The following is a 23987-nucleotide window of genomic DNA, read 5'->3' on the forward strand; positions in this document are numbered from 1 at the left end:
CATTCAGATGTTATGTGTGTGTGTGTGTGTGTGTGTTAAAAATAAATATTTGATATTTCAGAGTAAACTGCTACATTAAAGAAATTTATGTAAAACTAATGTGGAATGAATGTCCAACCAAATAAATGCAAAAAAGTCAAAATATGACCGGAATTACATTGCAACTGTACCACCCATCAAATTGTCAGAAGCCAAACGGCTGAAATTGCACAGTGAAAGCTGGGGATTGTTGACGGACTTCTACTTGGAATCTGTTAAAATAAACCGATACAGGGGCCAAGTTTACTCAGCTGCTACTATTAAAATAGGAGACAGAGCTGGTCAAGCAGTATGTGTCCTGAGAGGGCCGGTTGTTGCTATGTTATTTGGACTTACTACTCAAGAATGGCTGATTATGGAAGGCATGGTGGAAAATGAACAACAATTATTCTACAGATATTTTAAGGCAGGGTTACATGGAAATTTCAGCTGTGAACAGAAACTGTTTTACAATTTTTGTCTAACAAACCAAACATCTGAAGTTTTACTGGCATTCTTTACAAGATGTGTCAATACAAGAAATAAGGATAAGAGTGACGCTCTGCTTCAAATCAATGAGCTTAGGAAGTGCAAACATGATGAATTAAGTTATTATATTGATTACCTGCAAACCAACTGTGATATAAATACCTAAATAAAGATTTATGAGACATTTTAGTCCTTAAGTAAGTTTTTAATCCTAAAATTTCATTAGATGTTTTTTGTTTTTCCTTTTATTGTTTGTTCTTAAATGCTGTGTTTTGTTTCGTTTCTAATGTTTCAGCTGTATAAATTATGTGTTAACTTTTTGTGGCTGATGACTGTGTAATCAATAATTTAACTAATTAATTAAATTTATGAGCTTTTACTTATTGTTGTGTTTAAAACGACCCTACACATTCACCTACCTGCCATATAACTTTTGAATTCCCAGACTAAGTGATTGAGTAGCCCCCGACATGAAAACTGAATAGGTACCTTACCTAGTAAAGGAAATCCTTGTACAGCAGCAGGATAAGGATAACGCGCCGTGTGGGCCGGTAGTCTGGGCGGCAGATTTAAGTTCGCCGTGGGCGTTGACACCGAATCGGTATCGTTTTTGCTAATAGCGATCTTGAAACAACATTATGTGGGCTGCGGAAGGCTTCGGCGCTGCGTACGCGCCAGTAGGCTTTGAGCCAGCGCGGCGCGCGGACGTACGCGCAACGAAAGAGCGAGCGCTCCCGACTGTAGCTGCAGCGATCGAGAGCAAGTCTCACTGAAATGGAAGTGGCAGGTCAATGGCGGCGGGAGTGGGCTGGAGCCGCCGAATATGGGAAGGTGAGGCCGCCGCGTCTACCCTCCGCTCGACCGAGCTTAAGCGACCCTACTAAAGCTTATCAATAACTTCCTTGTATAGGTTTACATAACAAATACTAAAACTAATCGTACTAAAAAAATTAGTCTTAACACTGCTTTTAACACCACACTAGGAAAGAACTTTAACTATGCAGACTGGCCTACATGCATGACATGCTTTAGAAATCAATTAACCACCAAATATGGAACATGTTAAGAATCCATAGTTGCTAATTAAACGCTGATGAGAATGCGAAAGATAGGTGATGATATAGATAGACGATATAGCTATGTTCCTTACCGGTTATACTTATGGCATTTCGATTAAGAAGCGGTCATTGCCAAAAGAGTAAAGTTGTCTTCCCTTATACGGTATTTAAAACTTGGAATGACGCGATCGCCTGAGCTACATAGCTAGGCTATTGCCTCAAAACCTAAATGGCACTACTGTAATACCGTTACGGTAAGGTTCAACTTCGGAAAGAGGTCCCGCAGACCTGTCCGGCACGGTGTCTCGTTTTTCTTTGTTTCTTCAATTTTATGGAACATAAATATACCGCATACGTACACTTTGCTTTTTGTATTTTTATGAGCAACTTTATTATAGCCCGCCTGGTTTAGTGTTAGCCTGGGTAAATAATTTACGATGCAGACTTAGAAAAACAAAGCTTCTTTGGCAACAGGGTATAAAAACCGGATATCTACTCGTTTTCATTTTAAGGATTAAGTACAATGTACCTATTAAAATAATCGAGTTACCTATTCATGAAATGCCGTTTGAACCGCTTTAGGAAGACCAACTTTTGCTTCTGGTATTAAGGCCAAAACAAACGGAAACCCGGGATCACTTAGGACACGTACCTATGCTTAGCAACTGTATATGCATATAAGGATCAATTTTTGACCTATTAAGCATAACTACCTACATTAAATAGTAGCATAATACACTCATTAAATGTTAGATTATTAACCAAGGGATGAAATGGTGCCTTTCACCTTCACCGACTCGAGACACTCTACTTTTCATTTCGAATAGGTACGAGAAAAGTATAATACATGTGTAGGTGTTTAATAAAACATGACTAATATGAACTTGTACTCGTATAGTATTTATTTAGGGTACTTTCAATTAGCAATTTAGTTCAAAGTATCGTTATTTATAGAATGGGGATACATAATGTAAATTTTACACCAAATCTATTAAGTACCAAATTTTAATAGCATATTATAGATATCGTTAAAAAATGAAAAAAAAGTAAAACGCCCTAGAGCAGAAACGTATCACTTTCAGCCCGCTTCATAGATAAATAATAAGAGATCAACTTTCAGAGCATGAGAAATGAAAAATACATATCTCAACCGACTCTACGGCAAGAGTCGCTGTTAATATTTTAGTGCACTAGAATCATAAACATTGTAGCTAACTGTACCTAACCTAGGTACCTATTCTATTAATTACAAAACCGGCAATGATCCCATAAGGGTTACGTGACAGCTATAAAAAATAACGCAACGCATGGCAAGTCACAAGTCGTGAGATAGTGCGCCATATTTCAAGTAACACAATGGAGATCGCGGATCGGTTGCGATTATCGATCGGAGAAAGTCGCGACGGATGCGAGGAAGCTACCGATCGCTTTGTCTATTCTATTAGAAAACTTCCTGTTCATAAAAATTAGAACTTGCAGCGCATCTCAACTGCCTACCTACTACTTAGTATGATTGTGTTGTTGCTATAGTTACGCAAGTGGCTTTCCGTAACTTAGGTTGCAATTAAAGTTGTGTTTCTTTTTAGAATAACTAGGCAGTTTTTTTTAAATCAACTTAATCCTTAGTAACTACAAAATCAAGGACAGAATATGAATGAAAAAGTTGACTTTTGATCTTTTTAAGTTCACGACTTTACTTCCAAATAAGCTTATCCAGGAATTAATATTACATACCTACCAAAGCTTTTGTTGACGCTACTGACAGCATCATCTCATTAATTCATTTCACGTACCTACTTACTGTATGTTTTTGTCAGTGATTTCTGACTTTATTCCTGCTATACGATACTAATTGCATTGAATATGAATATCATTGTTTGTAAATAGACATTATAGTTGTATTACGAACAATGCTAGAATAGAAACTGGTCCCAACATCCGAATGTCATTAAATTGGAAAGTCTCGCTCTTCCGAACAATGGGTAGTACCTAGTTAACCAACACAAAACTTTTTATCGTACTTAAACCGTAACGTAACAAATAACGCAAAAATAGGTACCTACCTATTTTTGCGTTATTTGTTACGTTACGGTTACCGTTAGGTACCTACCTGCCGCGAAGTAGTTTTCTTTGTCGTCACATATTATCATATCATACTACCTATGATATTAAATAATTACAATGTTTTTGCATCAGATTCTCTATAATCTCATTATAAATATAGATAGGTACATAGTGGTTACCTCAGTTCCTTAGTCTCGTAGGTGACCAGTTAGCCCCAGTATGATCAATGTCATAATCTTGGTTAACTTTTGTTAGAAACTTTGAATAAAAACATAAGCTCACTTAAGTAACTTTTCTGCCCACAAACAACATTGCAACATTTTAGTTTAACATATTATTTACATTGGCGATAAGATACGGAGCAAGTTTGAATAGGTAGGTAACGAATCCCTATCCTATATTTAACTGATAGCCATACAATTCTAGGATGGATAAGAAATCATTATCTTGAAAATTATATTTGTTAGACGACTATTGATAGGAATTGTAAAGGTGTTATCTACCAATGAACGAAGGGCTTGCGTAGCCTAGTCGCCGGTACCGACCTTACCTACGAATGAGGTTCGATTGCCCTGGGTTCGATTCCTAGTACTACGAGTAAGAGTATTTGTGTGATGAAACAAATCGTACTGTATAGATAGACAAATCAAATCTTATTATTTCCATGAAATAATTGTGTTCACGATCATTGAATGAAGACATCATAGAACGAATAAAATAAACAATCGGTCATATTGGTTTTATGAACGAGGACTCGTGGTTTTTTACAATTTCGGCAGTTGAATGGTGGGCGTGTATTGATTTAAATAGTTAAGTATACGTGTACGACATCTGGTATTGAACTTATTTTCAAACGTGTCAATTTGCTTTAAGAAAAACTAAAGTATACCTACCTACACAATATGTAGTTCTGGCCATGATTTGCAATTTAGATTAGCTCTACCTCTACTGTATCACAATTTGTAACCAACGTATTTTTTTGCAGACTTTACTTATTAAAAAGTATATAACTGACAAGCTTTTTTAAAGTAGGTAGGTACACAAATAAAGGTGAACGTAACATAATTCAAATGTTTTTGATATAATTTTTGTAAGAGAAGCTTCAAGTCGTATAGGTAGGTAGGTAAAAACTAGTTTCTATAAAAGTATTTCGTAATAAAATGTAGTTTTTGCGCTCCTCTATTCATAGGAAACGTTATTGTTAGCAACTGTGGGTTATGTAAGTACATTAATAGGGTTCTGTGTAAGTGCATCGATCCATGACATCCCTCGATATGACTTGATTGAAACTTAGGTAGGTATGTTTAATATAGAAACCGATACAGAGAGGAAAGAATTACATTCTTCCCGGTAGTAATTCTAGGGAAAACTATACCTAAGAAATATTTAATTTATTTATAGAACTATAGTCCAATTTCATACAATTGGGTACCTACATAGGACACATGAGACACATCCTACATGTAGCAGTGTATTACCTACCTAACATACGTTAACTTTGAATCTAAGATGAATCGGGAAATTAAAATTTGCCTGTTTATTATTCAATAAACAGGCAAATTTTTAATTCATCTACGGTACGTGTCCTAGAATAACAAAAATGGAATATTTTTATCTTTTCCCCTGAACCCTTAAAAAATAAATACCTACTTGAATGCGTATTAAAAGTCGTTTTGAAAAAAACATCAAGATTTAATTTAAGTTAGTACTTACTTTAACAAGAAAACACGATTTGTTATCGGTCAAACACGATTTGTTATCGGTCAAACTCGTTTTATGAGAAAAACTGAATTTTAGTGCGCTCTCTACACGCGCTGTCTAACTCGCTCCTGGCCACTTCAATTTATTGGTAGGTACCTACAACGAGACTGGCACACGGCGACGGGTCATGGCTCCACAAGGTCTTGGTCTTGTCACTTAATTAGATCATTCGATAGCCGCATAGATAGTGATTGATAGTAAATTGAGGCCTGCGCAAGATTAAAACGAGGTAATGTTGCGTTGCGAACCTATTCTGATATAGGAGCCGCGTTGATGTCTTTTTCATTGTAAGATTACAGTTAAATTCAAATTATGATAAGAACATTTATATTATTATCAATAATACATAGAATGTTGCTAACTATAATCTAAGGATAAAACTGCGTTGATGTTTTTTTCATTGCAGAATCGTAATTGGAAGAAAATTTAAATTATCTACGTAGCTAAGAAAGTTTAGGTTATTAGCGCAAAAATGAAACTCTTTCGCTACATTTCGCGCGTGACACAAATTAGCCTCCTTTTGTTTGCCGCAACAGATTATTGTGGTCATGTCAATTACACAAAACAACACCTTTCACTGATTTGCGAAACATTGTTTGATGTAGAACTCTTATTTAACATATGTACCGGTCTTTATTTGTATTGACAACATGTACGGGACGGTGTTGGCATACTAAATGACATGACAAAGCTCGGAACCGCGCGGAGCAAGCCGAGCCTGTTCACAAAAACAAAGAAATCCGCTGGCTCGTCCTTCATTCTTATTCCTTTTAATTCAAGTATGCTTACAATACAAACACAAAATGAAAAGCTTCGAGCGATTCATTGTCACTCAGCTACTTAATGTAATCATCATGAAGATGAGCGATCACGTCAAGGATAGGAAATTAACTAGTACTATACCTAGTAAGTATCAACAGTCTACATCTAAAGGCATAATTTTCTTATTGTGCTGTGCCAGTATTCTCAATACTATACATGCGTTTGACTTCAGAAACCAGTATAAGACTGATCTTAGACTAAGCATTTCTATTACAGATATTAGGATGAAGTCATATTAGCGACGAGCTGATAGTCGAGTAAACGTTGGGTGGGTTAGCTGAGGTTGTTGGTCGGTCGGGGCTCGTGTGCAGGTGCCGGAAATCCTGCGCAAAGGCCGCGGGCCGGGCCGAGGCTGCGCCAGACCAGCCGTGCTGTGTTGTTTGTACGCATCGTCATTACCAGCAGCCTAATGTCGTTTAATGATCATTTAACTAGCAATCATCAAGCCAGTGCTAACATTAACCTGAAGGTAATCTGACAGATTTATGCCCACACTGAAATTAATCAATACATGTATGTTTACGTCTACTCTAGCCTCTAATCCTTGATAACCAGAGTGAAGTAAGAATTGCTCGCTTTCTCGTGATTGCGCAAATGTCGTCAGAATGGGAAATATGTGAATATGACCAATATCTAACGGTTTAGCAGTTTCCATGACGGGCAGATGACCTGTGAGTCATAGCGACAAAGGAAATCGAATACCTACTTAGGTACTAACTAATTTCGTAATATCAATGTCAATCGCGTAATCAAGGACGTTGACTCGAAAATCTCGCCGCAAGAATTAATAGGTTTTACTCGAACAACGGTAATACTTAGTAGCATTTTACACGTATGTTTGACTAATGGATCTGATACTTTTCATCAACTGAACCGGCTTTCTAAAATAACAGTTGATCAAACCACCTTTCGGTTCAGAACACAGAATTGTTGAAACCCTTGGCATGTGTCGTTGCTCTTATATGCGTTATTTCCCCAATAAGAAAATCTGGGAAATATAACCGGACGATAAATAAGTGAATCATTAATAATTTGCAAGAATCGATACAATGAGTCCGAGATTATCTGTTAGTCGCGGACATCTCATAATGCGGAAATAACAGATTGCTTCAGTGAATCTAAACATGTCAATAATTAATTATAGGCAACGAATATAGTACACTATTAGTAACAGCTAGGTTAATATAAAGTACATCAGTATCGGATCGAAGTTCGGACTGAATCATTAGGATATGTAAATCATTTCAGATGAATCAGTTGAACGTGGGGATTTTTAAGTGGTTTCTTGCGAGTCGGTGGATATGGCGCGCTCGCCCCCGCGAGTCGACGACCCGCTCGACGCGGATCACACCACTCTGTTGGCTGTACCTAAACTAAACCTTAATTATACAAGGTAGTAAGGTACCTACTTACAATAAAATTCGCAATAATTTAACGAGAGTATAGAAAAACTAATGACGATGCTCTAAAGTCATTGGGGCGGTACCTACCTGTCTGTTAAGTACCTTCAGTTGACAGGTCCCTATTAGACACCTAAGTACCTATACCTACTTAAATTCTTAGTTTAGTTTTCGTCTTGTGTTAAAGTTTAACATTTAAGTTATCTCAAGTTTCAACTAGTTTTTATAATTCAAAAAAATGTGAAATAGGCGAATCCTCCACTAAGGTCACTTAACATAATGGTGCCTTTTCAGATAACAGTGTTGTTGACAATAACATAACAAGCGACAGTGGCACGGGGGTGTTAAACTATCGCAAGCACGCGTCATTCATTTCACACGTTTTTCTGGACGCTGTGTAACGCGCTGACCGTTATCTGCCATCATCATCACGTATGTGCCGCTGCAGCGTCATGTGTCTCGAGATCAGTGGGTTGCGACCTTACTTTTGGTTTTCGTTGGCGTTCGATCGCGTCATGACGTCACCTTATTTGCTGAGATAATTCGCCTTGATCCAATAATAATGACGGTTAAGGTTTGCAACAACGTTTACGATTAACGATGTAGATGTTTGTAATTTAATTTTTTGAGGTTTTTTAACCGCATGCAGACTTAATTGAATTCTTTAAAACAATGGCAACAAGAAAATGACTTCCCGTTAAAACTTAGCAACTATATCAGCAATCTAACGTTTGATTAAATAAATACATGTTCCTGATCATCATTATATTTTCTAAACGTTACCGAATCAATGAAAAAGAAATAAGTATTGATTGATTAGTTGCTGCTGAATGATCTGCTCGCCAAAAACTAGTCAAACGGCATTTGCCGTAGCGGATTCGCAATTAGCTTAATTAAGACCGCGATGGCTTGTTTTATTACTGTCGGTTTTTGGTCATAGATGTAGGTGCGTCGAAAATATTCCGTAAGCTCTATTCTAGAACGCGCTAAATAATAAATAACTGATTCTCTAGAATAAATTTAGCCACGTTGTGTACCTAATTTGAATGACTTTGTATAGAGTGTGGTGTAGAGTCATACCAAGCTCAACTAGGCAACGATTTTGATATCACAGATGACTACTTGGGTATCGTAGCCATCGTAGGGTACTCTTGGGTATAACCTTATAGTACCTACTAAAATCGAATTGGTTTGTGCACAACCCTTTCCACTAGTGGAAAATCGAATGCATTTGAGCGCAGTCCACCGTTGGATTGGATTTAAATTAGACTTAGACAAACAATGGCATGTGAGATGACACCCACTGTGAGCTGCAGAAGTTCATTCATTGTTCATTGGAAGATCGCAATCACCCGACTCGCAATTTCATTTCGCCCCCGCATCGGCAATCACGTCACTACGGCAAATAAATGTACTTGCTACCGAAGGTCGCCTATGTTCGTACTGCTAAGCCTGAGCAGGTTTTACAACAATTGTTTCGATAAGATATGTTTTATCTGCTTACTCGCCATTGTGTAAGTCCAATAAGAAACCTACGCTTACCAATGAATAATTACTAGATCCTGGATAAAAGACAGTAGGTATTCTGTAAGTACCGACCATTAAAAAATGGGCGTATTATAGTTTGCAGGTATTACCTATAGTTTGCGCGAAAGCTTATGGGCCACGTATTTAATTTACAGTACATCAACGATGACTTTGGATTTGCAATGAGGTCTTTATCTGAAATGTGGATGTGCCATATCGAAATGATATCGAAACTGTATTGGTTACAGTTGGAAGCGCATAGACGCATTTGTTACAATACCTAAATGCGATGCAATTTTCTGTAACGAACGATTCTTTAGAGATTGGATCGCCTTTATTCAAACTTTATGACATGAATGCACTGTTTTATTTAATTGTAGTGCTATAACAATTAAGAGTTGGTACCTAGCTAATTGTACCGTGAACGAGCTCGACGTGGTGAAATTTATATTGTTTAGTGTTGGTACTGAATTTTCATTTCTGAATACGGTCCAATTCCTGTACTGCGAGTAACTGCATGTTCCCGTCAGTACATGTACAGTACAGTTGTACACCGAGCGGCGCAACAGCGTTGGCAGACAGTTATAATAACAGTTGAGCTCATCATAAACCGTGGTCATGAATATTTCATATGAGAACTTACTTGGAACCGCGCAAAAACTATGAGGAATTGTGGACCTCTCAAATTTTATGTAGCACGCTTCTACTTTACAGTAAGATGTAAGCTTTACGTGTAACTAATTTCTTGTAACTTTCAAATTCGTTGTAATATACCGTTGTAATATAAAATATTTATATTTATTCCTCAAATAAGTTTTTAAAGTAAAATAAACTTTATAATAGTTATAACACACCTTTACTTCTAATCAAATAAATATTATATAGGTAGGTACCTATGTGTACTAGTAGTGTAGGTACTTGTTGAGACGAAAGTGGAAGACCCGCGCGAAATCGCCTTTTCATACAAACGTAGTCCTTATTTTACTCCCTGGATTTAAACATTATTGAAAATATTTCAACAAATAAATCGTAAAAAGTCAAACGTAGGATAGCTATGGTTAATATACCTACATCGATTAGGTATGTAAAAATGTTTTCCATAATGTCAATATCCAGAGAGGAAAATGAGGACTATTACGTTTGTATGGAGAAGTGACCGTCCCTAATAAGCGCTGGTGGCCTAGCGGTAAGAGCGTGCGACTTGCAATCCGGAGGTCGCGGGTTCAAACCCCGGCTCGTACCAATGAGTTTTTCGGAACTTATATACGAAATATCATTTGATATTTACCAGTCGCTTTTCGGTGAAGGAAAACATCGTGAGGCAACCGGACTAATCCCAATAAGGCCTAGTTTACCCTCTGGGTTGGAAGGTCAGATGGCAGTCGCTTTCGTAAAAACTAGTGCCTACGCTAATTCCTGGGATTAGTTGCCAAGCGGACCCCAGGCTCCCATGAGCCGTGGCCAAAATGCCGGGACAAACGCGAGGATGATGATGGAGAAGTGACCGTCCCCTCTCCTCTTAATGATTTCCCTGTGACACGGTAATCGGTTTACCGAGATCCATAAATTAACGCAAGCATAAATTACGCTCGACCAGTCGTGACAAATAGTTTTCAGTAGCGACCTACAAACCAGCTGAGTGTTTATGTTTTAGTGGTTTTTTAGTTCGATTTAGGTGTGTAGGTTGACATACGTCGTACGTAGGTATACACCTATTCGAAATATGAACTAAAAAATTCAATGCCTAAATGAATAGCAAAAAAAACGGCCAACTAAGAAATATTTAAAACGATTTTGCACGCTTTTGTTTGAAGCAAAAGCTTATTTTCTTTCAAAGCACCTTTTTTTTTAAATTTTGAACTCTATAACGAAAAAAATCTTTTCGTTTTATAAAGGCGAAGACATAGCATTTATGTACATGATACGTGACACTTGGTGACACTTAGTACTCGTTCGTCTTTTTCTGAACAAGTGCAAAACCGCTTCCATTCAAGTACCCTTTAAACAAACCTTTCACGAGATGTATATGTCGCAGTAAGATAGATAAAGCCGTGATATAGTTATAACCCTAGGGATATAATTATATGTCGTAACATAGTTATACGAAAGCGATTCATTACTATCTTACTAGGAATATAACTATAATACGTCTTTAGTTTAGTGATATAGTTATATTACTGGATTCAGTTTAGTGAAATAATTGTAGGTAGGAGTGCAGCGGTGCGGCGGAGGTATAGTATATCCCTAGGGATATAGTTATATGCCGTATAGTACGTATTATAATCATATTCCTAGTAAGATAGTAATTGTAGGTAGGAGTGCGGCGGTGCGGCGGAGGTATAGTTATATCCCTAGGGATATAGTTATATGCCGTATAGTACGTATTATAATCATATTCCTAGTAAGATAGTAATATCTTACTAGGAATATAACTATAATACGTTTCTAGTTTAGTAATACAGAACTATATTACTGGATTATGTTCAACTAATTGCAACCAACAAAGTTGATTTTGTAATAAAAATAAAAACGAATATACTTACTGTTTTCTTTGATTCCCTGGCAGATTTAGAACCATTTAATCACATACCTACATAGAGTTTAGTCAAATACCGTATTATAATCGTGTTTGGGAGGTTAGCGATTTTAGGTGGTCTCAGGAACAGCAGACGGGGCTCTTCAATGACTTCTTCTTATTTTGATTTTACAGAATTGTTTTTATTTTTATATTAAATTAAATGAAAATTTACAACGTTAGAAAGTATGGCGACTTTATATAAAATTGGCAAAAAAATCGCGAGAGCGGCTTGTGTGCCTTGCCGTGTAAGATGGTAAAGTGTTAGAGGCTGTCGCCGCGCCCCCGCGCGGCCGTGCTTGGAACTCCGCCTCTTCTTGGGATGCCCGCTAGATGGCGTCATGCTCGCGAACATGCCCCCGGCCTTGAAAGCACCCGCTTTCAATGTGGTTGTGGTGATGTGGATGGGGCTGGCGCAGCTTCACTCTCTGCCGGCATCAAGAGAGGGCAAAGCTTGGTGAAAGCCCTGCGTATGACCCCGCTCGCTGTTTTTACGTCAGCGACGCGGGAAACTCCGTCGTGGCCTGTGAACAGAGTTACCACCCGTCCCAAACGCCATCTGAGGGGTGGTAGATTATCTTCTTTGACCAGAACTAAGGAGTTGTGAACGATATCCTGGCCGTGCGTCTGCCACTTCGTTCTGGTCTGCAGCTCAGAAATATATTGTTTCGACCACCGCTGCCAAAAGTGTTGTCGCATTTTCTCCAGCATCTCGTAGCGTGGGAGCCGGCCCGTCTCTGCCGTCAAGTCCTTGCAGGGCGGCGCTGTCAGCGGTCGGCCAATAAGGAAATGAGCTGGAGTTAATGCGGAAAGGTCGTTTGGGTCTGTGGAAAGAGGATGCATGGGTCTGGAATTTAGGAGGGCTTCGGACTGTGCCAAAACCGTGCTAAATTCCTCAAAAGTTAAATTCGCGTTGCCAACAACGCGCTTCAAGTGATATTTGCAAGACTGTACAGCTCTCTCACACAAACCTGACATATGTGGAGCGTAAGGGGGGTTAAAATGCAAATTAATGTTATCATTAGCGGCACACTCAATGATATTACTCGCGTTATCTTGTAGGAACGACGAAAGTTCTTTCATCGCCCCTACAAAGCAACGGCCGTTGTCGGAATATATCACGTTAGGCTTACCACGGCGCGAAATAAAGCGTTTAAGTGCGAGTAGGTATCCTTCGGTACTAAGACTTGTGACCAAATCAAGATAAACTGCGCGCGTCGTGAAGCAAACTATCAGACAGATGTATGCCTTTTGAGGCTTAGCTCCCCTACCCCTACGGTTAAGTACATATACTGGCCCCGCGTAGTCTACCCCGCAGCTCATAAAGGCGAACCCGGGTTCCAAACGTAGTGAAGGTAAGTTACCCATAATAGGTGCAAAGGTTTTCGCCTTCATGCGGATGCAGGTTACACAGGTGCGTACCACTCGCTTGGCTAAATTAGTGCCTCCGAGAGGCCACCAGCAGTCTTTGATAGTAGCAAGCAGGAGACTAGGAGGCGCATGCAGTAATCGTATGTGTTCACTCTGAAACAAAAGCTGTGTGAAACGATGTTTCGAACAAAGCAAAATCGGATGTTTTTTGTCGTATGAAAAACTAGTCGCATTACTAATACGACCACCGACCCTTATCATTTTATCTGTGTCTAGGAAGACATTTAATTTATTAATCCCGCGCGTGTGTTTAACAGGTAAGTTATTTATCATCTTGTCATACTCAACAGGAAAAGATTTCATTTGCGAAAGACGCGCCAGATGTTGCATCGATGCATTCAATTCGTCAACAGTCAGCGGGCCAGTTTTACGATTTGTCTTGTTTTTAATGCGTGTGTTGTTTATGAATCGTAAAACATAAGCACCCGCGCGCCGTAAGCGGTTAAAAGACGAAAACCTGTCGAATTCGAATACATCGGTGTTAATTTGGCTTGTCATACTAATTGTGTTTGTTTTTATTTCAGGTAAATCGGCCGGTATTATTTCGGAAGTGCGCGATAAAGTACTAGGTAACCAGTCAGATTCTGGTTCATGCAAGAAGGGCGGTCCATTGAACCAGAACGAATTATTGATAAGCGCGTCAAGTTCAAGGCCGCGGCTAACTAAATCAGCTGCGTTATTCTTGCTACTTACATGCAACCACTGCGCGCTCCCGGTTAACTCGTTTATCTCCGACACTCTGTTTTGAACAAAGGTTTTAAGGGTGTGGGGTGACATTCGGACCCACCCAAGAACTATTGTGCTATCACACCAAAAATACACAGAATCGAACTTCACTTTAAGCGATTTGATTACTTTTGAGTACAACCTAGCAGCTAACAGCGCGCCTAGCAACTCAAGTTTCGCGATACTGACGGATTTCAAAGGAGCGACCTTACTCTTCGAACACAACAGATGCACTGTAATGACCTCGTTATTATCTCCCGAAAGCGTACGCACATATGCACAGGCCCCATAGGCCGCTTGACTAGCATCACAAAAAAAGTGCAACTGTGTGCAATGCGCAGACGCATTCATTACATAACGAGGAATGCGGAGGCTATGTATGTGTTGTGTATGTGTGAGTAAGTATCTACGCCAGGCAGATGCGACATCCTCAGGTACTTCCGAGTCCCAATCTAAGCGGCAAAGCCATAGTTTTTGCAGTAATATTTTGGCAATAATTATGGCCGGCGAAAGTAGCCCGAGAGGGTCATACATTTGTGAAATTACGGATAATATTTTGCGCTTTGTTATCGGTTCGTTATTATCCTGTTGTATTTTTGCCGTGTAATGAAATTCGTCAGTGTTGTTAGTCCATCCTAAGCCGAGTGTTTTACTTTGACAGTTATCGCCTAAACACAATTCGCGTGATGTGATTTTTGACGAGGAAAATTGCGAAACGTCAAAGTTAAATACCCATTTTCGGAGTGGGAAACAACCTGACTGCAGTACGTCGGTGACCTTTTCACAGATGTCAATTAAAGCGTGTTTATCATTATTTCCTGTAATTAGGTCATCCACGTAACAGTCTTCTAATATGGTGCGAGAGACCTCTTCGTCAGCACATTCCTTTGCCAGCTGATTGAGACAGCGGATGGCCAAAAAGGCCCCAGAAGAGGTACCGAAAGTTACCGTATTAAGTTGGTAAACATTTAGCGGCTGCGAAGGGTTCTCTCGCCACAAAATTAGTTGAAGGTTCCGTTGGTCGGATTGAATAAGGACTTGCCTGTACATTTTTGCCACGTCTGCGCAGGCGACGTATCTGTGCTCACGAAAACGTAACAATATGGAAAAAATATCGTTTTGTATGGTCGGCCCGACTAACTGCAAATCGTTCAGGGATTTCCCTGAACTAGTGGGCATTGATCCATTGAAAACGACCCTTAAGCGTGTAGTGAGACTGTCCTTTAATACAGCGTGGTGTACAAGAAAGCAGTAAGGCTTTGTGTATGTGTGTATAAGTGACATGTGCCCTAGCTCAATGTACTCACGCATAAAATCGCAGTACATCTTTTTGTAGTCCGGGAGCCGCTCGAGTTTGCGTTCTAATGATAAGAACCTACTCCTAGCTACATCGTAGGTATCGCCGAGCGCATCAGCTGATTCCTTTAGGGGTAAACGTACTAAAAAACGACCATCTTTATCGCGTTGCGTAGTCGAAGCGAACAGCTGTTCACAGGCGCGTTCGTCGTCAGTCAGTCCGTCTCCTATCTTAGGCACCTCCTCGAGCTCCCAAAACTGTCTTAATTGTGTGTCTAAAGTTTGCGTGAAATGACAAGTAGTCTTATTTGTTTTAATGCGTTTATTATTGATCGGACCCACGACGATCCAACCAAATTTAGTATCTTGTAAATAAGGCCCTTCTGCGAGAGGAAATCGATCCTTATTTAACAAGCCCCAGAAATAATCACCGCCTAACAATATATCAATATCTGACGATTTGAAATAGTTAGGGTCCGAGAGTTGAATATTATCTGGAATGCGAATGGAATGCGCGCTTAATGCTGCTGACGGCAGCGGTTCCGTTAAGACAGGGAGTACCATGCAATTGATGCGTGCATGGTAGTCACCTTTAATAGACTGTATGTTAAGCTGACACGAGTGTGTGGTTTGCGTGACTTGTTTGCTTAACCCTGAAATATTGTAAGTGGACTGTACCAAAGGCGTATTTAATTTATCTATGAAAGATTGCGTGACATAACTGTGTTCTGAGCCATTATCGAGAAAAACTCTAGCCCTATGCAATTTATTGTTGCTATCGGCAACATCTGCTATTACAGTAGATAATAAAACCGGTGTTAACGGCCGTGAGAGTGTGTGCGAATTAAGTGTAACAGTGTGATGAGTCGAGGTGGCGGGGACGGCGCTCGCCGGTGGCTTGTTGTTTACACTGCCAGCCGAAGCTGATGCACCGTCACTGTCACTACTCAGGCTATGAATCAAGCTATTATGTTTCTTCTGGCAGATCCTACACGGGCCCAAAAAGCAATTGTTAACTGTGTGACCAACGCGAAGACAATTGTGACATAGTTTCTTATCCTCAATCAATTTAACTCTGTCGGGTACAGTTAAATCTAGGAAACTATTACACGAATAAAGCGGATGATTAGCGTTGCACATTTGACAATTGCGAGGCGAAGTGCGTTTGGAACTGGATTTGTTTGTGTGTGACTGTGAAACCGTGGAGCTAGAAGCATAACTATGCGTTGCGTGTACATTGTGTGATTGCGACTGATTTGATGACTTTTTGTTGTCATGCGAATTTGAGTGCGTATTTTTGGAATGATTTGCCGCAATAGATTCCAACATATCTGCACGGTTTTGTAAAAAAGTAATCAAATCAGTTAGCTTAATACGAGAGGTAGAATCCTGCCGATTAGAGTTGACTGAGCCCTTGTGTTCTTCCCACTCGCGCTCCGTAGCCGCGTCTAATTTTGTGACTATTAAATAGATGACTAACGTGTCCCAGGAGTCCGTAGGTTCTCCTAGGGTCTTCAGGGCACGAAGGGAACGTAACACAGAGTCAATCAGCTTTCTAATCTGTGTAGCCGATTCTTTGTTTAATGATTGCGTGTTGAAAAGTGACTTTACGTAGTTGTGTGTTAGTAACCTATGATTGTTGAAACGGTTTTCGAGAAGCTCCCACGCGGTCGTATAGTTCTCTGCTGAAAATTCCAAGAACTTAATTACTTGCAAAGCGGTGCCGGTTAAGGCTGCGCGTAGGTAATGAAACTTTTGTATGGCACCCAGGTCCTTAGAATCGTGTATCAGAGAAGTATACGTGTCCCTAAACCCTAACCAATGCTCGTACGAACCGTCGAAGGTGGGGAGTGATATTGTAGGTAATTTAACCTTATAGCCTACGGAATCCGCGCTGGCAGGGGCAGCGGCGCTGCCGTTAGCAACAGCGGGACTGTTGCCAACGTCAGCTAATTCGGACGCTGCGGCCACTGTCTGATAATATTGCCCCTCGAACTCTTCGCGGTATTCTAAATGTTTAAGGAGGTCACTCGACACTGCTAACTCCTCGATCCTAGTTTGAACGACATCGAAATCTTGATAATAACCCGCGGCATTATTTATACGTAATTGTAACTCGACTTTTTGTATATTCGTTAAATTAGCCTTATTAAGCGTAGCGACATATTTAGCGAACAACGTGAGTTTACCCTTGAGTGTGCCTCGTCTTTGCGTCAAGACACGCGGATCGTTTAAATCAACAGTTAAAGAAATCGGAGTCACTGATGTTTTAGGAGTAGCCATGGTGTGTGTGAGAGAATGTAAAGCACTTACAGTTTATTCCCGAAACTCGTTGTTGGCACGTAATGGCGGCCGTGCGCACCATGCGACACGTGCTCGACACTGGAAGGTTACAAAATAGACACGGTATAAGCACAATGCCGATTGAAGGGAAGAAGGTGAAGAATGGATGACCTGACCGTTTCTTGCTGATCCTGGCGCTGGTTGATAGCTTCCGGCTCGGAGGTCCAATGTTTGGGAGGTTAGCGATTTTAGGTGGTCTCAGGAACAGCAGACGGGGCTCTTCAATGACTTCTTCTTATTTTGATTTTACAGAATTGTTTTTATTTTTATATTAAATTAAATGAAAATTTACAACGTTAGAAAGTATGGCGACTTTATATAAAATTGGCAAAAAAATCGCGAGAGCGGCTTGTGTGCCTTGCCGTGTAAGATGGTAAAGTGTTAGAGGCTGTCGCCGCGCCCCCGCGCGGCCGTGCTTGGAACTCCGCCTCTTCTTGGGATGCCCGCTAGATGGCGTCATGCTCGCGAACAATATTCCTAGTAAGATATTACTATCTTACTAGGAATATGATTATAATACGTATTATACGGCATATAACTATATCCCTAGGGATATAACTATACCTCCGCCGCACCGCCGCACTCCTACCTACAATTATTTCACTAAACTGAATCCAGTAATATAACTATATCACTAAACTAAAGACGTATTATAGTTATATTCCTAGTAAGATAGTAATGAATCGCTTTCGTATAACTAAGTTACGACATATAATTATATCCCTAGGGTTATAACTATATAACGGCTTTATCTATCTTACTGCGACATATACATCTTTTATTTCTTACCTTATAAACAAGGAAATGTTTGTTCACTTGCATTTAGTTTACGCGCCAACTAAATGTCGTGATATTTTCAATTTATTTATGACACTGCGACATCTACATTTCATTTATTTTTAAAAGCAAGCGCAACAGGTTCTGTCGCAATAACTAAAATAAATAAAAACTTACCTAAATGCTTCATCTGTAGTGTTCTATTGTGTAAGTCTGTTGACTTACAGAGACCAGTGTGGAGTTACAGCTCAAATGATGTTACCATATAAATATCATAATACTAAGTGCTTTAGATTGCCAAACGGAAGCCGGGCTCCTATAGAGGCAAACAGAAAAAAAGTAAATTGCTTTAAGCCTTAATTCGGCAATTTCCAAAAGATAGGACATATAGCCCTCGACCCGGTTTTAGCCTTTTTTTCCTATCCACAGGCATTACAACTATTGACGCCTATTTAGAGCCGCATTATTATCATAGCTATTGAGCGCCGTATTTTGTATCGATTTAAAAGTTTAACAGTCACAGCTAAACATCGTGGTTCCAGGTGACAGAAGGCGGCGTGACGCGGCAGGTGGCCCGCGCGATGGAAGTCCTGCACGCGAGCGCTCCGGGCGCGCGCATGCGGGTCATGCGGGCCGCGTACCACTCCACCGCGGGGCCGGGCGCGGCCACGTCCTACATGGTGCACTCTTCCCGCAGAGTAAGTATTCCATTACCACGATTATTTAAGATCATCATATAGCTCTCCAGAAGCTGTAGCATATTTTCTGGCGCTACAATGCTGTTTTGACAAAATAGTCAATTCTCACCACACCAAGTCATACGTATACGAGCCGATAGCACCTGATGACTACAGGACCCAGACCTCTTATGGTGAGAGGTGCGAGAGTAGGTATAGTTTTATTTTCTCAAAGTAGGTATCTATACTGTGATAAAGTAGGCAGTACTTTTCTCGATCAATTATTGATTAGATGACGTAACTTTTAAATAATACAAATCTGAACAGGTAAGCGATAATTATGGCTAGTTCAAACACGTGTCTTAAGAGCCAACAGGAGCTGAGATTTAAATATTTGAGGTAAATATACCTGTCTCGCTAACGGAAGCGGCTCCTGAAACTAGTGCGATAAGGACAAGGCGAAAAATCCTGCGTAAAAATCTCTAAAATCGAGGTTTCGTACTCGACTGTTTCCTCCTCCAAAACTTAACCAATCGTAACCAAATTTGGAAATCTAAATGATTATAAAATTATCTGTGTCGGACCGTTTTGCTTTTTTGGCTAATTGATATCAGTTTTGAATACCACGCCTCTCATTGCGGCATAGTCAATTAGGCCATTTTTGATGGGCTCTAGCGCCTTAAAAAACAAAAATATCAAAAAAAGCAAAACGGTCCGACACAGATATTGACAATATTAATCTGTGTTGAAAAAATCATTGCTCTAGCTTCAAAACCCACGGAGGAAACAGTCGAGTACGTTTGTATGGAGAAATGACCACTCCTGTTGGCTCTTAATATCTGGTCGTATGTACGAATTGTTCGATTTTGTAGCGATGCTATGCTTTATATATCTAAAGCAAGAAATAAAAAAAACGAGAGGAGTAAAAAGTGGTTAGGGCAATGACCGGTATTGTGACAAAATAATCCCTAAAACCATCAAGATAAAAAACTACACACTTTTAAAGGTTATTGTCTATTGATATGATCTATTAAGACTCCGGCTAGCGACTACGTGAAGGAACCTTGTCATACTCCTTATGATAATAAGTCTATGGAGAAATAATACAGTGTTATTAAAAAAAAATGTTTTGCTATTCATAGCGACAGTCAATGACCAGATTTATCTACATACTTACCTACTTCAATTTCTAATACTGAACTCAATTGTTTCGTTGCTTTGAAATTCTTTACATAAATGTATTTTAAATGAGTTTTAAATTGCCTTTTTGTTGATTTCAGGTAATATCTTCCGGCACCAGATTACTATCTCCTTCTTTAACCAGCAGACCGTTTGGAGATACGCCTTCCCTACCATCGCTACCGTCGCTACCGCTGGAAATATCATCAACGCCCTTGGAGTTGGTAGATACTCCAGAAACAGAGAATTACAAAGTGACAGAACCAGACGACACGGAAATTTCCCAACCTTCAAAATGGAAAAGTTCCACCGGCAAGAGCTCAATAAGGATGCCCAGCGAAGAATCTTCGTCCACTGACAACGCCAGCATCATCGATCTCGACCCTAAACCCCATCACAAAAATATATTCAGAAAGTATTCGTATGATTCAGAAAATAGTGACATCTCGACAATGAAGCTAACCAGTCGAGCTTCCCCACTATTGGATGCTCCCGTATCACTGAGCACTCTTAAATACAAATCACTACTGAATGGGAGTAACGATTGGACTAATAGACGCAAAAGTTACAGCTTTGAAGAAACAGATCCGCTGAACGAAACCATCTCACACTGTAACGACACACTGGCAATGGAGTCCTCCACGGATAGTGGCATCTGTAAGTCAACTGAAATAGTCAATGATCACGCAGATTATGAGAGAAATGACAGGAAATATTATCCTCCAGAAGATTCATTCAAAGATTGGCTTAACAAAAACCGGCAAACCTCATTCAACAAAACCAATCAATACATATCTAATAATAGAGGGCACAATGTATTGATAGAAGAACCAAGTGAAAGTAGTATTACACTGCAGTCAGCAGGTAAAGTATCAATTACAGTGCCCATCACACTTGAGTCTGAAGAAGACTATCAACACAGGAAAGCCCAGGGTATTGAAGAAGCCGAAATAAGGCGAAAGAAAGTCGAATTTTGTAAAACTGAGTTACACTTTGCGGCTGAATCTGGGAAAGTTAATATTATAGCCACCGATGAAAAACCGCCACCTACAAATGATTTTAGAAGGAGGAAAAGTGCTTTCGTACCAATGAAGAAACCCGAGAGACCGACTACACTGTTGCTCGAAAAGAAAACAACTGATGATACGATGGTTGATTTGTTACAACACAACACTAGTGAGCTAGTTGAAAACGATGAGAATACAGCAGCTACAAAAAGTATTCTCAAAAACAAAATTCCTAAGCCCAAACCATATCTCCTAGGGGAGAACATGGTTCTTGGGCTCGCTGACGATGTTCCGAGTGCTAACAAGTCCAGTATATGCAGCGACAATTTAGATGTTCTGACAGCTGTTTCATTAATCAATAGACAGTTGCAAGAAAGAAGGTGCAGCAATGAAACAACCTCTAGCATGGCTAGTGAAACTGATATAAGCAGTCCTCTAAAAACTTTCACTTCGAGGCCAATTAATGCAGGTAACTAATATAAGAATTTAAATAATAAATTTAAAGCAAATAACGTAATATTAATGCAAATATGTCATTAAATCTGATTAATGTTTTTTTTTCAGGTCTTATCAAGAGTGTAAGCTCAAAATGTCAAAATACTAGCCAACAATATTCGTCAACCACTGAAGTTACTGACACCTTCAATTCAGTTAAAGAAAAGTTGAAGGCATTGCAGATGTCTCCGACACCAGTAAGATTGAAAACTCGCCAACTTCGGCAATCTGATCTAACTTACTTTGGTATTCAGAATGATAAAAAGAATACAGAAGATGACAAGCCCAAGTTCATCAGAGACAGAATAAAAATGCAAAATGAAGCAATTGATAACATTTTCCAATCTGTTCGACTTATTCAGCAAGTATCTAACAGTGTGTCCAACAGTGTGTGTCACAGTGAAGCTGAATCAGAAGACGCTGTGGAATATCAAAATATTCCTCTTAAAACAAACTTTGCTCCTATACCGACGCCACGATCGCGTACAAAATATACCGACAGTTTTGAAAAAGTAACAGTACTAAAGCCTATTGTAGAACAGGATTCCGTAGTGATAAAACATAATGTACAAGATACAACGAGACGTTCTAGGTCACGAAGATATGAAGAGGCTTCTTCACCGGCAATTCGAAGTATTTCGGAGCCCCCTAAGGCTAATCGATTAAGCTCTTTGGAAAAAACACATCGACGAACCCACCACGTCAAACAAAATGTTTCCGCAAGGTAATATTTCTTTAGCTAGCTAAAATATACCACTTACATACATACATATTAAATACTAACACCTTCAATTTCATTTTGATATATTAGGATTTCATTTTATATTTTGTTTTAGGATAAACAAATATGAAACAAAGGAAGAGAAAACGAATTATATTAGTGAACAGCATCCTTCAGATACCGCTAAATTATATTTAAGCGAAGAGGACGACGACGACGACAATGCGGTGCCTACGTATGTCAACGTAAACAAAGAACTATGTAATAATGCAACACCAATAAATGGTGAGGATATAATACGTAAACCAGAAATAGATACAAAATTGCGCCAGTCACATAAAACTGACACTGGTCACAGAGAAATCGTTCAGAAAGCAGATAAATATATAGTAGAACGAAGATTACGTACAAGACATGAGAAAGCGGATAGTGATATTAAACCAACAGAAACCCATAAAGCAGATCAATATGAATTAGATCGGAAGTCGCGTGCAACACATAATAAAACTAATAGTGATCATAAAGAATCTACCCGAAAGCAGTCAAACTCTCGAGAAAAAATCCATAAAGCAGACAAATATAATGATAGCTTGAATAAAAGAACAAACTCCTCGAGGAAAAAGAAAGTAGACTCAAAGGTTGGGGTACTACCTGCAGATGCTCCGCAACCGAGCGACCCTTCAGTAAACTCACAACGCATTACAACAGAAAATAAAAGAAATAAGGACGAGAGATCAACGTCGACGAGCAGGCAAAGTGAATCACTTAGACATGCGGACAAAAACATGGCTGGACAGATTGCTGAGATTTCCGACACCCCTACTAAGGACTCGACAGATACAAGCAAATCTCAGCATGCGAGGAGTGCAAGTCGTCATTCGACTTCCAAGAAAGACACTATAGACAACCATAAACGATCTAGCGCGAATTCTGCTGATCGCCACCGCAACTCATTGCAACTAAAGTCTGGCGACAGAAACGGGGAAGTGCACTACTCAAAGGACAGAAAGTCAAGGAGAAACGAATACGTTATCAATTACGATGACAAGAACGGGACAGTAGCATCCATAACTAAAGTACCAACTGGACCTGGATCGACTAGGAAGAAAAAAACCTCGTTAGAAAGAATTAAAGACACCCCAAAAGAGTATAGAACTCAAAGCAAACCCGAGAAAATTCACCTGCGTAAGTAAGCTGTTTGCATGCTTTCAACAATCTAACAAAAAATAAAATACAGCCTCTTTAAATGTAAACGTCTTTCAGTGCAGTTCCCAGAACGAGATATCCCAAGCGGACTGAGTCACGCGCATAAGAGATCGAGGACAAGAGTACATATACAACGGTCTTGCCAGATATTGTGAACTGAGTAAGAGTAATGCTCGTGTAAGGAATGCCAAAAACTAGCCGATTGCTGTTAAATTAGTATTTATGTATGGAACTTGCAACTATTGTATAATTTATGTGGTAATTAAACATCGAATAATACTGATCTCACATTAAGGTTAACAATACAAAATAACAGTTATTAATAAAGTATACGACTTAAATTGCGTTTCTTTTATTGAAAACTAAATGCGTTTTAAAACATTAATTAAGTGCATAGACAAAAGGCAATGGTAAC

The 23987-nt window shown here is 39.5% G+C and overlaps 2 protein-coding genes across 3 annotated transcripts; one reads left to right on the forward strand and one right to left on the reverse strand.

Annotated features, from left to right (window-relative positions):
- The first annotated feature begins 1038 nt into the window (after positions 1–1038).
- Positions 1039–23913, forward strand: LOC134648881 (uncharacterized). 2 transcript variants are annotated; one of them, XM_063503465.1, is made up of 6 exons: positions 1039–1338; positions 18830–18985; positions 20245–21619; positions 21715–22369; positions 22482–23551; positions 23630–23913. In XM_063503465.1, the coding sequence occupies exons 1-6, from the start codon at positions 1282–1284 to the stop codon at positions 23725–23727; spliced, it is 3411 nt and encodes a 1136-aa protein (XP_063359535.1). In that variant the 5' UTR covers positions 1039–1281; the 3' UTR covers positions 23728–23913. The 2 variants fall into 2 exon arrangements, with proteins under 2 accessions (XP_063359535.1, XP_063359536.1); XM_063503466.1 differs by having other exon boundaries at positions 1040–1338; positions 23635–23913.
- LOC134648880 (uncharacterized) lies at positions 11909–16761 on the reverse strand. The gene is made up of 2 exons (XM_063503464.1): positions 13079–16761; positions 11909–12538 (listed from the first exon to the last, which is right to left on the reverse strand). The coding sequence occupies exons 1-2, from the start codon at positions 16494–16496 to the stop codon at positions 12096–12098; spliced, it is 3861 nt and encodes a 1286-aa protein (XP_063359534.1). The 5' UTR covers positions 16497–16761; the 3' UTR covers positions 11909–12095.
- Positions 23914–23987: the final 74 nt, after the last annotated feature.

Source organism: Cydia amplana, chromosome 6 (genome assembly GCF_948474715.1).
Source record: "Cydia amplana chromosome 6, ilCydAmpl1.1, whole genome shotgun sequence".
NCBI lineage: Eukaryota > Metazoa > Arthropoda > Insecta > Lepidoptera > Tortricidae > Cydia > Cydia amplana.

What these genes read in the sequence shown, in the direction of transcription:
- LOC134648880 (XM_063503464.1), bottom strand. Translation starts at nt 16,496, where the DNA reads ATGTTGGAATCTATTGCGGCAAATCATTCCAAAAATACGCACTCAAAT. An exon ending in AACCTTTGCACCTATTATGG is followed by an intron (nt 12,539 to 13,078) that starts GTAACTTACCTT and finishes CTCTTTCCACAG; the next exon opens with ACCCAAACGACCTTTCCGCA.
- LOC134648881 (XM_063503465.1), top strand. Translation starts at nt 1,282, where the DNA reads ATGGAAGTGGCAGGTCAATGGCGGCGGGAGTGGGCTGGAGCCGCCGAA. An exon ending in GAGCCGCCGAATATGGGAAG is followed by an intron (nt 1,339 to 18,829) that starts GTGAGGCCGCCG and finishes TCGTGGTTCCAG; the next exon opens with GTGACAGAAGGCGGCGTGAC. An exon ending in ACCCGAGAAAATTCACCTGC is followed by an intron (nt 23,552 to 23,629) that starts GTAAGTAAGCTG and finishes AACGTCTTTCAG; the next exon opens with TGCAGTTCCCAGAACGAGAT.